Genomic DNA, 13,914 nt, shown 5'->3' with positions numbered 1-13,914 from the left:
TACCAACTGCTGGAACAGTTCTCCTTGTAGAGAATCCAGGATCTCTCTACTTCTAGAAGACCCCTCAATATGGATACCCCAATTAACATCCAGCATGTTAAAATTGACTATTAGTAAAACTTCCCCTTTTTTTAGATATATTCTGAATGTCTACTATTAAATCTCTGTCCACTTCTTCCATCTGTGAAGGAGGCCTGTATATCACACCAATGTAAATCTATTTACCATTCTCTCTTTCCAAATTGATCCACAGTGCCCCTCCTTGCCCTGCAGAACCTGCAATTGTGTGGCTTTAATATGATCTTTAACATATAACACTATTCCCCCTCCTTTTCTTCCTACCCTGTCTTTCCTGAACAGATTATAGCCCGGTATAACTACATCCCAGTCTCAAAACTCACTAGACTAGGGGTGTCACAGCTTTGTGGACAGAGTCTTGAGTAGTTCATCCCGCTGAGATTTGTATAGTGGCTATTTGGTCTTCCCTTCATACCTTCACCAGGTTCTACAGGATAGATATGGCAGCTCGGTGTTATGCCACCTTTGGGGCCTCGGTGTTGTGAACAGACTCTTCTGTCCTATCGTAGACATTGTCATTGCTTTGGTACGTCACCTGTCATATTACATTACATTACATTACAGATTTCTATTCCGCCATTACCTTTCGGTTCAAAGCGGATTACAAAAAGAGTTATGGAAGAAGGGTTACAACGTTAGATCAGAGAAGGTTTGACTCCTGAAGGGATGTAACAGAATGGAAGAGTAGGTTCTTACTTTCGGTAATCTTCTTTCTATTAGTCCTTGGAGGTGTCAATATGGCCCGCCCTTCACCTACTCTGTGTATCTCTATATCACCTGCATTTTCTGCCTCAAATGTTTTTCCTTTCAGACCTCAGAATCTTTTGACCATCAGGTGGAACGTTTTTTGTTCGTGAGTACATCTTTTAATCACTGGCTTTGTTCCAGTTGGTGCTTGTTGCGTGCTGCAGATTGGTTCAATATTGCTGCCATGTTCATGCCTGTTTTTCATTTTGCCTGTTAATTATTACTATTGTTTGCTTATCTATTGCAGAACAGAAAAGAATGCAGGGAAGCTCCCCTTGCCTCCTTTTGTGTTTATGCATTGTTTCAGTTCTGTTTGTTGGCTTTTGGATGTAACTGCAAGGGGCTCCTTGCTTCTCAGCTAAGTAAGAGGAGCAGAGGGAAAAAAATGTGTGGTTTTCTGGAAGACCCGGTTCACGGATTGAGATAAATACCTGTTGTATTGATTATTCCAGAGACTGAAGATTACTGAAGGTAAGAACATAATCTTCCATTGGATAAGTGGTAGACCAAGAATGGAACAAAAATGCTGTTAAGTTTCCCTAGGATTGTGATATACTAATATTGATAGTGTTGCCTGGTCAGAGACATTGATTTTAAATTAGTGTCACATGGACACCATGCTTCTTCCTCCTTTTTTTACGGTTCTGTAATGAATTATGTTTTCAATCTCATCCTGATTATGTGATCCATTAGTAAAAATAATAGCAACACATCTTAGGTTGAATTGACCACTGCAAAATTCATGATGAGAGATGTACTTGCATTTACAGCTCCATTATAGTTTTTGTGTTCCCTCATTAGAGAAGGCTGTACATGTGCTGTCTTCCTGTCTGGAAAATGATGAGCCCAACACACAGAGGATAGGAGCATCTGCACTTTGGGCTTTGCTTCATAATTATCAGAAGGTTAGTATTTCATAAAAGAAAAAAATATTCTCTGAAGTTAATTAGGATAGCAAGTGCTCATAAATGAGTGGCATTCAATGGAGCCTATGAAGAGAATCTTCTCAGATTAGATTACTCTAAAATTTTAGAGAATCAGCTCTGTATATGCATGCATTTTCTCTCTCATCTTCATTCCATGGACTACCCTCAGGCTTTTCCACAGAGCCATGAACAAATAGAGATGAAAAATGTCCCTTCAGATGTTCAAAACTTACAGAGGAGTGGTGACAACCAAGAGAGGGGGACAGAAATCATATAAGTCCACATTCAAAATCAAATGTATGATTAAATTGGACTGTATAAAAGTTACCATGACTTCACGCAGTCACGTTTCTGCTGAAATGCCTGAAACTAAAAACCAGAAAATGAGACTCTAGGCACCCTAATCACCACTTTTTGAAAGAAGAATATTCACATATAACACCCAATAACAGTAAGAAGTAATCCCACTGCTTTACAGCACTTCTTTCAGAATGACTTCGTTGTTCTATTTAAGGTCCTCAGCGGGCCACCACACACTCAAATCATTTCATAGTGTGGGGCTTTATGCTCCCATTCGTCACTGGACCCGTATATATAACTTCAATTTTTTGAAAAAGCTTTTATAGAAATACTAAAAGTACTTAGCTTATGGATTTGACGCTAGCCGGGAGGGTAGAAACATCAGCCACCAACATGTTTCGCCCATGCAACTCTAGGGCTTTATCAAGGCTCCCTCTCCCGTTCATAATCGGTTTACTCCCACCATCGCGTCATAGACGTCATTTTCGTCTATGACGCGATGGTGGGAGTAAACCGATTATGAACGGGAGAGGGAGCCTTGATAAAGCCCTAGAGTTGCATGGGCGAAACATGTTGGTGGCTGATGTTTTTACCCTCCCGGCTAGCGTCAAATCCATAAGCTAAGTACTTTTAATATTTCTATAAAAGCTTTTTCAAAAAATTGAAGTTATATATACGGGTCCAGTGACGAATGGGAGCATAAAGCCCTACACTATGAAATGATTTGAGTGTGTGGTGGCCCGCTGAGGACCTTAAATAGAACAACGAAGTCATTCTGAAAGAAGTGCTGTAAAGCAGTGGGATTACTTCTTACTGTTATTGGGTGTTATATGTGAAACTAAAAACCAAACACACATACAGTGGTGCCTCACACAACGAACTTAATTCGTTCCAGGAGCAAGTTTGTTATGCGAAAAGTTCGTTATGTGAAACGCATTAAGCGCAGTGACTAACGACTGCCTGCAGTGCCTGCGCGGAAGGATGCAATACATCGGCAGCGATCGTGGAAGCTCGGGCGACTTCGTTGTGTGAAACGAAGTTCGTTGTATGAATCATGACATGAAGTTCGTTGTGTGCAGCGTTCGCTGTGCGAGGCGTTCTTTATGCGAGGCACCACTGTATATTAAAAAACTGTGACCTCCATGTTGCAGAAAGAACTAGCTGGGCTGCTGCAGGTGCACGGTGTGTAAATTCCTGCCTCGACATTCTAAACCTCTCAGTCCAAGCATCGAGCACCAACATCACTGACACACAATGTTGGCGCACATCAGATGCATCCATCCATGCATGATATTGAAGCACGAGGCCGAAGTACAACACCGGTGGCCACCGATGTTCATCAGAGACGCACAATGGCACGTGTCATAGGTGTCTATTATTGAGGGAATTGAGTTCATCATATCACTCTTGATGTTCTCCTATATGATTTGAATCTCTAAGTCCTGGTGTCCAGAGATATAACTCAGATTTATCTATCTACTCTTCCAGCAGCTGTCCAGACCTGTCAGTAGAGGATTTTTACAGTACACCATCAAATTCCACACCACAGGTTGCCTCCAGAAAGTCTTTCCTTTGCAAAGTTTATTAGACAAACGGGGCAGTCATTGCCTATAAAAATGGAATCTGAAAATTAGCCATAAGCAGAATACATGGATGCACTTGACTACAAAGTGTGGCCTAAAGACTGCCTAAAGGTTCCACTCCATGACCTCATGCAAACTGTGGATCTCCTTTTAAGGTCCAAGTACCTCTACAGAATCCAATCGTGTTCTGTATTTGATAGACCACAATTACAACAACAGTCTTTGGTCATAGAGTCTGCCTTGAAAAAGGCATTCAGTGCCAGGACTTATGCCAGTAATCCCCTTAGGGAGAGAAGGTAGAACTCTGGATAAATTTGGACACAAAATGTTCCAAGCAACCATGCTGGCAAACAGAATTTTAAACTACAATTTTTACATGACATGACATTTTATCTGAAATCTCTGGTCCAAAGATATCTCTTTATGGCCAATATATTGCATCAGAACATCTTCATTCATACCATCCTTTAGTCAATGATCTCCTCGAGACAAGGAAATGCATGACACCTTTGAAATTACCTCTTGAGCCTCTGCAATATCCATTACAATGTACATTCAAGCTTGGCTGAGGATTCCAGCATTCATGACCGTCTTTCTAACATACCCTGCATAAGAGATAATTTATTCAGAGACCGTATAGAGGAGGCCAGTCTAAAGTCAAATGTCTTACTGACTGCATGACAACCTTGTCCTCGAAATCTCATCAATCTCATCCTACAAGGGGATATTCAAGCACTTTCAAGCACATGAATTTCTACTCAAACACAGATATCACCAGCCTGCTATGTCTACTCAACCAACAACTCAAAGATAGTCCAGTGAACAAAGGCAGCAGAAATATTCTATGCCTTCTCAATCCAAACCACAGCAGTCCTTAGGACTTTCTTCTTGAGAGCATAGCTAGTATTTCTCAATCTTCACCTCAGAATCTACCTATCAGAGGATGATTCACCCATTATTATCAATGCTGGATCCTTATAATTTAAATCACTAGGTCCTTCAAGTGATAAGTTAGAGCTATTCCCTTTGATTGCAGAATTCCCTTTGATTGCAGAAACAAAACCCAAATCATCCTCCAAGAGAATTTCTTTTCATCTCCCAGGAAAAGACCCTCCTTCATCAGGAAAATTCATCCTTACTCCAGTTCAATGCAAGTTCCCTTGGAGGAAAGGGGTAGAGGGTTCTACTCAAAATATTTTCTCATACCGAAAAAGACCAGAAGACTCCATCCAATTCTGGACCTCTATGCCCTCAACAAGTACTTAGTGAAAGAGAAATTTTGAATGATCTCTGGGAACCTTATTACCTCTAATGGAGAAGAATGACTGGCTCTGTTATCCAGACCTCAAGGAAGCCTATACACATGCACATATACCCATCTTCTCAGCCCACAGAAAATATCTTTGTTTTCAACTGGAAGTACAACACTATCAATACAAGGTGCTCCCTTTTGGACTGGCATCAGCACTCAGCGTATTCTCAAAATGCCTTGCAGTTGTGACTGCAGTCCTTCACACACACAGTTCCCATACCTAGACAACTGGTTGATCAAAGCCTCCACACCTCAACAAGTTTACCAAGCAATGAATGCAACAATTCATCTGCTCAAATTTCTAGGATTTGCTGTCAAATACAATAAATCACATCTAGAACCCATGCAGAATCTGTAGTTCATTGGAGCCCTCTTAGACACAACCCAAACTTGTGCCTGCCTGCCTCAACAGGGACTAGATACTGTACTTCAGATATGTCAGAGGGTTTCCTCAAGTTGTTGCATAACGGCATGGCAAATGCTTCAACTTCTAAACCACATAGCCTCTACAGTACATATAACTCCATTTGCATTTCAGGGAGCCTTAATAGGTGCATTTGGGCCAGTGGTCCCAAGCCACCGGTCTACTATCGTAAAGGGTTCATGGTAACCTCACAATTGCAACAGTCTCTTCAGTAGTGGCTATCTCTGACCAAGCTATCCAGATGCCTGCTATTCCAAGCACCACTGCTTCAAAAGATATTGACAACTGACGTTCCCATGCTCAAATGGGAGCCCAGGCTCCTGAATTCCTCCTGAGAGAGCTCTCCATATCAATCTTCTAGAGCTTCAAGCAATTCGCAATACTCTGTGCATATTCCAGGATCATCTCCTCAATCATGCTCATCCACAAAGACAACCAAGTAAGCCATGTACTATTTGAACAAACAGGGTGGAACAGGGTGCCAAGAAGCAATCAAAATCTGGTCTTGGGCGATACCTTGCAACATTTTCCTCAAAGCTGTTTATCTAACAGGAAAACAGAATATCTTAGTAGACAAGTTGAGCAGACTCCTATAGCTGCATGAGTGACTGCTCAGCTCAACCGCTCTACATCAGATCTTTGTGACCCCAGAAGTGGATCTCTTTGCTTCCCCCTACAATCACAAACTTCCACGTTTCTGTTCAAGACTACACTCCCAATCGTCTGGAGTCAGATGCTTATTTCCTCAACAGGCAAGACAAGTTCCTTTATGCTTAACCTCCAATTGGGAAAACTCTACTCAGATTTTGTGAAGAACAAGCCACCATGATTTTTATAGCAACTTGGTGGCCACAACAACCATCATTGCCTCTCCTGCTACAGCTCAGTGTTCAGGAACTCTTCACATTTCTTATCTTTCATACCTTGCTGGCACAGAATGAAGGGTCTCACCTCCATCTCCCATTCTATGTTCATTGCTCACTCAGCATGGTATCTCTCAGCTGCTAAATGCCTTAGCAATATCTGCACTAGTGTCAGCCATCATTGAAGCCTCTAAAAAGCCATCTACTCAGTGCTCCTATCATTTCAAATTGACTCATTTCATTGTCTGGTGCAATAATATCATTAGATCCAATCTTCTGTCCTCTTCCATCAATCCTGGACTATCTTCTACATCTCTCTGACTCTGGTCTAAAAATTACTTCATTCAGAGTTCATCTCAGTGCCATTAGTGCTTTTCACACTCAACTAGACAAAAAGTCATTGTCTGTACAACCTTTGATTTCAAGATTCATGAATGACCTGCATATCAAGCCTCCAATTAAACCTCCTCCAGTGACTTGGGACCTTAATATTGTACTTTCAACTCTGATGAAGCCTCCATTTGAGCTTCTTTTGACTTCATCTCTGAATCATCTAACTTGGAAAGTGATATTCCTTGTAGCTATCATGTCTGCACGTCAAGTCAGTGAACTTCAGGCGCTTTGGGTTCAGCAGCGCCACTCTCTCCACATATCAGCTTTTCCACGTATCTATCACTCATAGGGACCCCTGAGGAAGACATTTTGTCAAAACACGGACCGTGTTGGGTCCTGCGCCATCAGCAGACTAGGCCCTATAGGTGTTTATGTGGATTATTTTATTTTTATGTGGAATTTTTATAGTGGAATTTTTATGTGGAATTTTTATAGTGCATTTGGAACTTTGAGTCTTTCATTAAAGTCCATTTCAGGATCATCGTCGCTCCACAGTGCTTTTTTGATTTTGTTTCTATCAGATCCACCTTATACAAGATTCTACCACGACAAGGTAGTTCTTCAAAATCATCTGAAATACCTCCCAAAGATAATCTCAAAATTTCATCTAAACCAATCCCTGTCTTTTTTCCAAAATCATATTCTCACCCTGATGAAGCTGCACTCCATACATTGGACTGTAAATGTGTTCTTGCTTATTACTTGGATCACACCAAACCTCACAGGACCTCAACTCAACTGTTCCTATCATTCGATCCTAACAGACTAGGAGTTCCTGTCACCAAGAGAACCATCTCCACATGGTTGGCGGACTGTATCTCCTTTTGCTATGCTCAGACTAGGCTGACACTTGAAGGCTGTATTATGGCACATATGATTGAGTAATGGCAACTTCAGTAGCTCATCTAAGTTCCACTCCCATTGAAGACATCTGTAATGCAGCCATCTGGTCCTCAATTCATACCTTCACAGAAGGGATAGTCAGTTTGGTCAAACTTAGAAGTCAACTTCCCTCCAACCCTGTTGTTTTCACCAGGTAATTATTAATAGCCATCTTCTCAGAGGCATGAACCTGGCATCTAGGGAGTCCCACATGTGAGAATATGCTGCTTGTTTGTTCTCAGATAAAGCAAAGTTACTTACTCTGCATGTACAGCACTGGGAGTATTTTTTATTTTTTTTGAAGCCTGCTATGGGCAATGCAAGTATACTTTTTCATGTTAATAGTAAAAGTATACTTTTGCACTGTCCATATCAGGCTCCATGGACGATGTCACCCACACATGAGAATATCTGCCTGCTGTCCTCGGATAACACCTGCTTATAAGTAGGTAACTTCACTTTTTAAACAGAAAATCCTTTCATGGCACAATATAACCTCCTAGGTGCCCTAGGAAATTTAATCATTATTTCAAGAATTCATTTGTACTCTTGCCTATGTGCTTGCTTACACACACCCACACACACACAAAATAAGTGTATTATCAAGATTTTCAGAGCCTAATTACATGGGAATAAATAATCTAATAACTATGTTTTTGCTGCAGGCAAAAGTGACTTTGAAAAACCCATCAATAAAAAGGAGAATAGATGAAGCTTTCTCTCAAATGATGGAGAGTAAGTTTGAAAACTTTCAAGAATTTACCACTTTTTGTTTTAAACTGTTTAAACAATTTTTGCTGGGGTTTTTAAAAAAAGAGAATTCTATTGTGTCATGAACTATGCTGGCTACTGAACATTTGTGGTTAATTCATAAATATGTGAGCTGTCTTACACTGAAATAAGTGGAAATGCTACTTTCTTCCCAGCTCAAACTTATATGAAAAGGCTGATTGCTTCCTTAGAAATCTGGTCAATAAAGTTAGAATTGTTTCTAAGGTATTTGGCTGTTTGTCTTTCAAATCCAACATCTAGTTTAACTGAGTGTTCATAATGTTTGGAAAGCACTTCTTTTTTGTTTTTTTCATAAGACCTCAGAACCACCACTCCTCCGTCCCACCAAAGTGTATATACGGGGAGTTACAAATGGTGAAATCTTCACCGGTCTCTTCAAAGTTTTAAATAACATACATTTCTTAGTGTATTATTACTTAACTTAGTAATGGTGAAATCTTGTTTTTCATGCAAACTGAACGGTAAAACCCGACATGTTTCACTGAAGTTTCGTCAGGGATCTACCCACTACCGCAGCCGTGCACTTCAAATCCATTAGCAGCATTCAGCACTCTAAAATATTAACAAAATGTAGCCAGTCTAGTTAGGGGCTGAGGGGACTCCAGAGGCAGGTACACATAATAAGATTGGTGTCTGTGGCTATAATTTTAAATCTCCTCCACTATTCTGTTTCCATGCACACAGAACAAAGATAAAAGGTCCTTGATGACTGGCTGAATATTCTCTGAACTGTTTCTGGACATGCACATGTAACCAACACTCAAAAAGTCACATAGGCTGGTAGGGACTTATATAAAAAAATACCATGTTTTTTTGGACTCTCCTCAGATGAATAAAAATATACAGTACAAAAGCAGAGCAATGAAAACATGCTCTTAGACCATGTTGCTAACTTCCTCTTCTAGCTCAATTTGTTTTCTTAGAATAGGACTTCTTAATGCCCATTCATTAGTTTAAAGAGGCATTGACTGTGGATGTTACCACTACTCATAAATTTGATTTGATCTGTATCACTGAAACATGGTTGAGACCGGCTCATACTGCAACATTGTTACACGTGACTCCTACTGGATTTGCTTTCAGCCATTTTCCTCACCTATCTAGGCATGATGGGGATGTGACTTTTTTCCTAAGCACATGCTCTCCGTGTTGCTCCCTGCCAGTTTAAGTATCTAGCATGCTCATATGTTGGCATCCTGTGTTTTTGTAGTTCAACATTGTCCTTCTTTGTTTTCTTGGACTACCATCTACCCCCCACCCACCCCCACACACACCTTCTTCACTTTCCTTAAATAAATTGTCAGCCTTATTATCTGATTCTGCTCTCCTTCCTCCTGAGTTCTTATGCCCACCTTTGAAAAATACACTTTAAGCTAAGAAAAGCTTAACCCCAACCCTTCCACCCTCCGGCCAGGATGACAGATTGTCACCCACTGCTAGAGCGCTCTCTCTTGACTCTATTTTAGGCTGAATAATTGCAAGGAATTCAAGATGAGACACCTACTCCTGGGAGACATTTGCTGAAGGTATTCCAGATCTTCATAAAAGTTTGTTAAAGGACCCTTTGACTTCTTGAGCCTCCCATACCATTAGCTGAAGAACTTGATTTTTCCATTGCCAAAATTCTGGTGGAGTATCTCCCACTCAAGATTGCAAAATGCATTTCTGTGCTATTAGGCACATTTTACACCTCTGTAGCCCTATGTTCTCTATAACTGAACCCACTTTATGGAATGCTGTCCCGGGATTCCTCCGCCATGAAACTTCTTTAACCAAATTCAAATCCACTTTTAAAACTTTCCTATTCCAAGATGCATGCAACATACATCCACCTAATACATAGATGATAAAATCTCGCCCATAATAGCTGCTCATTGGCCTGTAATAAAAAATGCCTATGTTTACCCCTATGTCACTCCTTCCTATATGTTTTTTCCCTATCCCTCTTTCCTATAAAAAAATTGTAGTTCTGTCCCTTTCCCCCTCCATCTTAATTATCCTTCTATGTCCTCTCTTCTACTACTGTATATACTCAAATATAAACCAAGATTTGTGGGCAAAAAAAAGAAGGCCCAAAAATGGGGTCTCGGTTTATATTTGGGTCTATTTATATTTGAGAATATATGGTAATTACTTTTTCTTCTGTCTCTATTACCCTTAGTATTAAATGACCATGTCCTTTTTGTAACTGTACATCGCTAAAACTACTTGATGGGTGATATTTAAAAAGTTGTAATAAACTTGAAATGTGAAGAGTGAGGGTAAACAAACATACTGAGACACAAACAAAACTCCTGTTCAGAACTTTATGCTAAGCTCTTTCCCAGTGACATGCAATGATATCACTGACTTGTGTCCCTGACTCAGTCCTGTCTGCTAATAGAAAAATGGTAGGTAAAGTTCTCATAAACATCTCCAGCTTAGTTACTCCTGAAATTATAAACTGAAGTATGTATGGGCACTGCTATCATAATTCCCATCAGAGACCCATGCAGGTCAGAAAGTATGAGGGAATAATAACATTCAAACAAAATAACATAGCCAGATTCACAAAAATTTGGACCCCTCTTGATGAATATGTAAGGACTCACGTAAATCCCAATTAACTTTACTTTGTATATATTATTCTTTTGTTTTATTCTTATACTTTTGTATTTGTAAAATTTCAAAAAAGAAACCCATGCAGGCATTATACTATTTATGTAGAGTATAAATATGGTACCAGGTAATGGATTTGGAAGAAGACATTTGTCATAGTAAAGATTGAAGAAAAAAAAAGAAAGCAAATGCCTTAGCAGAATGGCACAAGGAGTTGGACTCAGAATAGATGGCTGAGTCACAGGAAGCACATTGTATCCTGTGGCTCATCCATTGCTGATGAGATATGTGGTCCTGTCAGCTATTCTAAAATAACAAAGAAAGTGCATTTAAAATAAATTGTGTTTTAAAAATCAAACCTGTATTATGTTATATCGGAAAAGAAAGGCGTTCCTAGAATTAAACCTAAAGAGGAAACAGCAGAATTAAAAGACAGACCATTTGGAATTCTGAGCAGTTTAGACAGTACTGCTGACTTTTAAAACTCCTATAACTTAGGGCTCCTTTTACAAAGGTGCACTAGCGGTTTTAGTGCGCGCTAAAATGCCCCGCGCGCTAGCCGCTACCGCCTCCTTTTAAGCAGGCGGTAATTTTTCGGCTAGCGCACGCTAATCTTGTGCGTGCGCTAAAAACGCTAGCGCACCTTAGTAAAAGGAGCCCTTGGTTTTTCTAGTGACGAAAAGACTTCTGTATTGACCCTCTTTAATCAGGATTTGAGCTGGACCTCTGGGCTACAGTTTGTAGTTGTGTGATATTTAAGATGAAAGATAATATCCCAGCAGATTAGTCCTTGAGTAGCAATCTTTGTTCTCTAAATTCAGGGCTTGGGATTGGCATCTACAGCATGAAAAATAAAAGTTTGTCTCTCTTAATCATGTCTGTGGAGGTGAATTTTTCCTCTGAGTATATACACTTCATTTTGTTGGGATCTATGTGCTGTATTTGGTGACTAGTACTGTTAATCTGGATGTTTGCCAAGTACTGGGATTAGTATTTAACAAATTGAAAAAAAGATGAAAGCATTATAACTTTATTTTTTCCCCATAGCTGTGCCTGAACCAGAAGAAAACACAGCGACAGCATATTACTTAAGATGCCTGGAGAATCTAGTGCAGCTCCTTAATAATTAATGGTTTACCTGACATTTCCTATCTGAAACTGGGTATGTGCAGCTTGGGAGACTTGAACTAGAAGAAACATTTCACCTTTTAAAGTTTGTGAAAGAAGAACTTAACCCAAAGTTTTAAAATGAACTTGATTACGGAATCTAGTGTCCTGCCAATGCAGACACTTTGCTGCTAAATGGCTATAGTTGACAAAATACTTTTGGAAAGAAAACATTTAAGTAAAATAATTGGTAAAAATTCAAGTAACTGTTTTATTAACATATTTGTATTAAAGATTTTCTATAAAAAGTATATATTTGTATTAAACAATTTTGAAATAAAATTCATATTTTCTAAAATAAATTGGTGTTCATATTCAAAACAATTTGTCCATGTAAACTTGGGAATTACCTAAATAAGTCCCTAGTTGTTAAAATTCTGCCAGTCTGGCCAGATGTTATCTGTTTGAGAAATCTGAGGTGTAGCCGGGAGTATGTTTAAATATGCTGGATACCTATTTGATCATAATTATCTCAATAATGCCCTCTTTTACAAAAGCCAGTAGCACAGGTTGGCACAATAAATGCTCCTATGCCCATAGGAATTGAATGAGTGTTGGAGCATTTGCTGCACAGCCGAGTGCAGCAAATGTAAAAGGGGACCTAAGCTAAAGATATAGGGCCTGTTTTACGAAGCCGCACAGCAACAGCCCAGAAGCCCATAGAGATTTAAAGGGCTTCGGGGCCGTTGCTGCGCGGCAGCCGCTAATGCGGTTTTGTAAAACAGGGGGATAGTCAGGTCCAGGTTAAAGTAAACTAAACCTTAAGGGGGTAATAATAAAAAAAAAAGTCTAAAAAGTGTCCTAAATGGCTACTTGGACGATCAAAAAGCCTGATCGTCCAAGTACCCATAACCAAAGCTGGTTTTTAGTATCTAAAACCAGCTTAGGCCTTCCCCTGCCTCTAAATGCACAGAGAGAAAAGAGGCGTGTTTAGAGGAGGGGAAAGGGCGGGTGGGAGGTGGGCCGACCTACACCTAGCCGTACAACAGGTATAACTAAAACCTTAACAGGTTGCCTAGTCGGCACTTAGACCTTTTTCACTTAGATGAAATAAAACCAGGTCTAAGTGCCGAAAAACGGGCCGCTGAGCTGATGGCTGCTGACGCCATCAGTTCAGCGGCCCGGTAACCTAACCATCGCGGCAGGAGAGATGCCTTATCTCCCCTACCGCGATGCCATCACTCTTCTACCCGAACTGCTGCGACCCGCGGCAGTTCGAGTAGAGTAGTGATGGCATCGCAGTAGGGAAGATGAGGCATCTCTCCTGCCGCGATGAATCACTCCCCCCCCAAACACAACATCGGGACAAGAGGGAGCCCAAGCCCTCTTGCCCTGCGGCAGCCTCGACCCCCCCCCCCCCCCGATAACATCGGGGCAAGAGGGAGCCCAAGCCCTCTTGCCCCAGGCACCTGCGGAACTCCCGACTCGTTCGGGCCAGGAGGGAACCCAAGCCCTCCTGGTCCAGGTGACCCCCCCACCCCCACTACAGTACAGGCAGGAGGGATCCCAGGCCCTCCTGCCCTCGACACCCCCCCCTCCCCCCCAACGTCCGCCCCCCCAAGAACCCCCGATTGGCCCCCCCCAGCCGACCCGCGACCCCCCCTTCCCCGTATCTATTTTAGGTTGGCCGGACAGACGGGTGCCAAACCCGTCCGCCCAGCATGCAGCTCAATGAAGAATGGGGCTGGATTGGTCCAGGGGCACCAAAGCCCCGCCTCCTGGTGGGGCCTAAGGCGCCTGGGCCAATCAGAATAGGCCCAGGAGCCTTAGGCCCCTCCTGTGGACGGGGCCTTAGGCACATGGGCCCACCCGGGGGGTCGCGGGTCTGCTGGGGGGGCCGATCAGGGAT

At 41.4% G+C, this 13,914-nt stretch overlaps 1 protein-coding gene across 2 annotated transcripts in view; it reads left to right on the top strand.

Annotated features, from left to right (window-relative positions):
* Window positions 1-12,713, top strand: part of RTTN (rotatin) — a 385,080-nt gene extending 372,367 nt beyond the window's left edge. For both annotated transcript variants that reach the window (XM_033934249.1, XM_033934250.1), the window contains 3 exons: window positions 1,627-1,730; window positions 8,174-8,243; window positions 11,946-12,713. In XM_033934249.1, coding sequence (XP_033790140.1) covers window positions 1,627-1,730; window positions 8,174-8,243; window positions 11,946-12,028 — 257 coding nt within the window. In that variant the 3' untranslated portion in view covers window positions 12,029-12,713. The remainder of the gene's footprint in view (window positions 1-1,626; window positions 1,731-8,173; window positions 8,244-11,945) is intronic.
* The last annotated feature ends 1,201 nt before the right edge of the window (window positions 12,714-13,914 follow it).

Source organism: Geotrypetes seraphini, chromosome 2 (assembly GCF_902459505.1).
Source record: "Geotrypetes seraphini chromosome 2, aGeoSer1.1, whole genome shotgun sequence".
In the NCBI taxonomy this organism is placed as follows: Eukaryota; Metazoa; Chordata; class Amphibia; order Gymnophiona; family Dermophiidae; genus Geotrypetes; species Geotrypetes seraphini.
The sequence above is the reverse complement of the archived record's forward strand: the minus strand, read 5'-3'. Positions and strand labels throughout refer to the sequence as shown.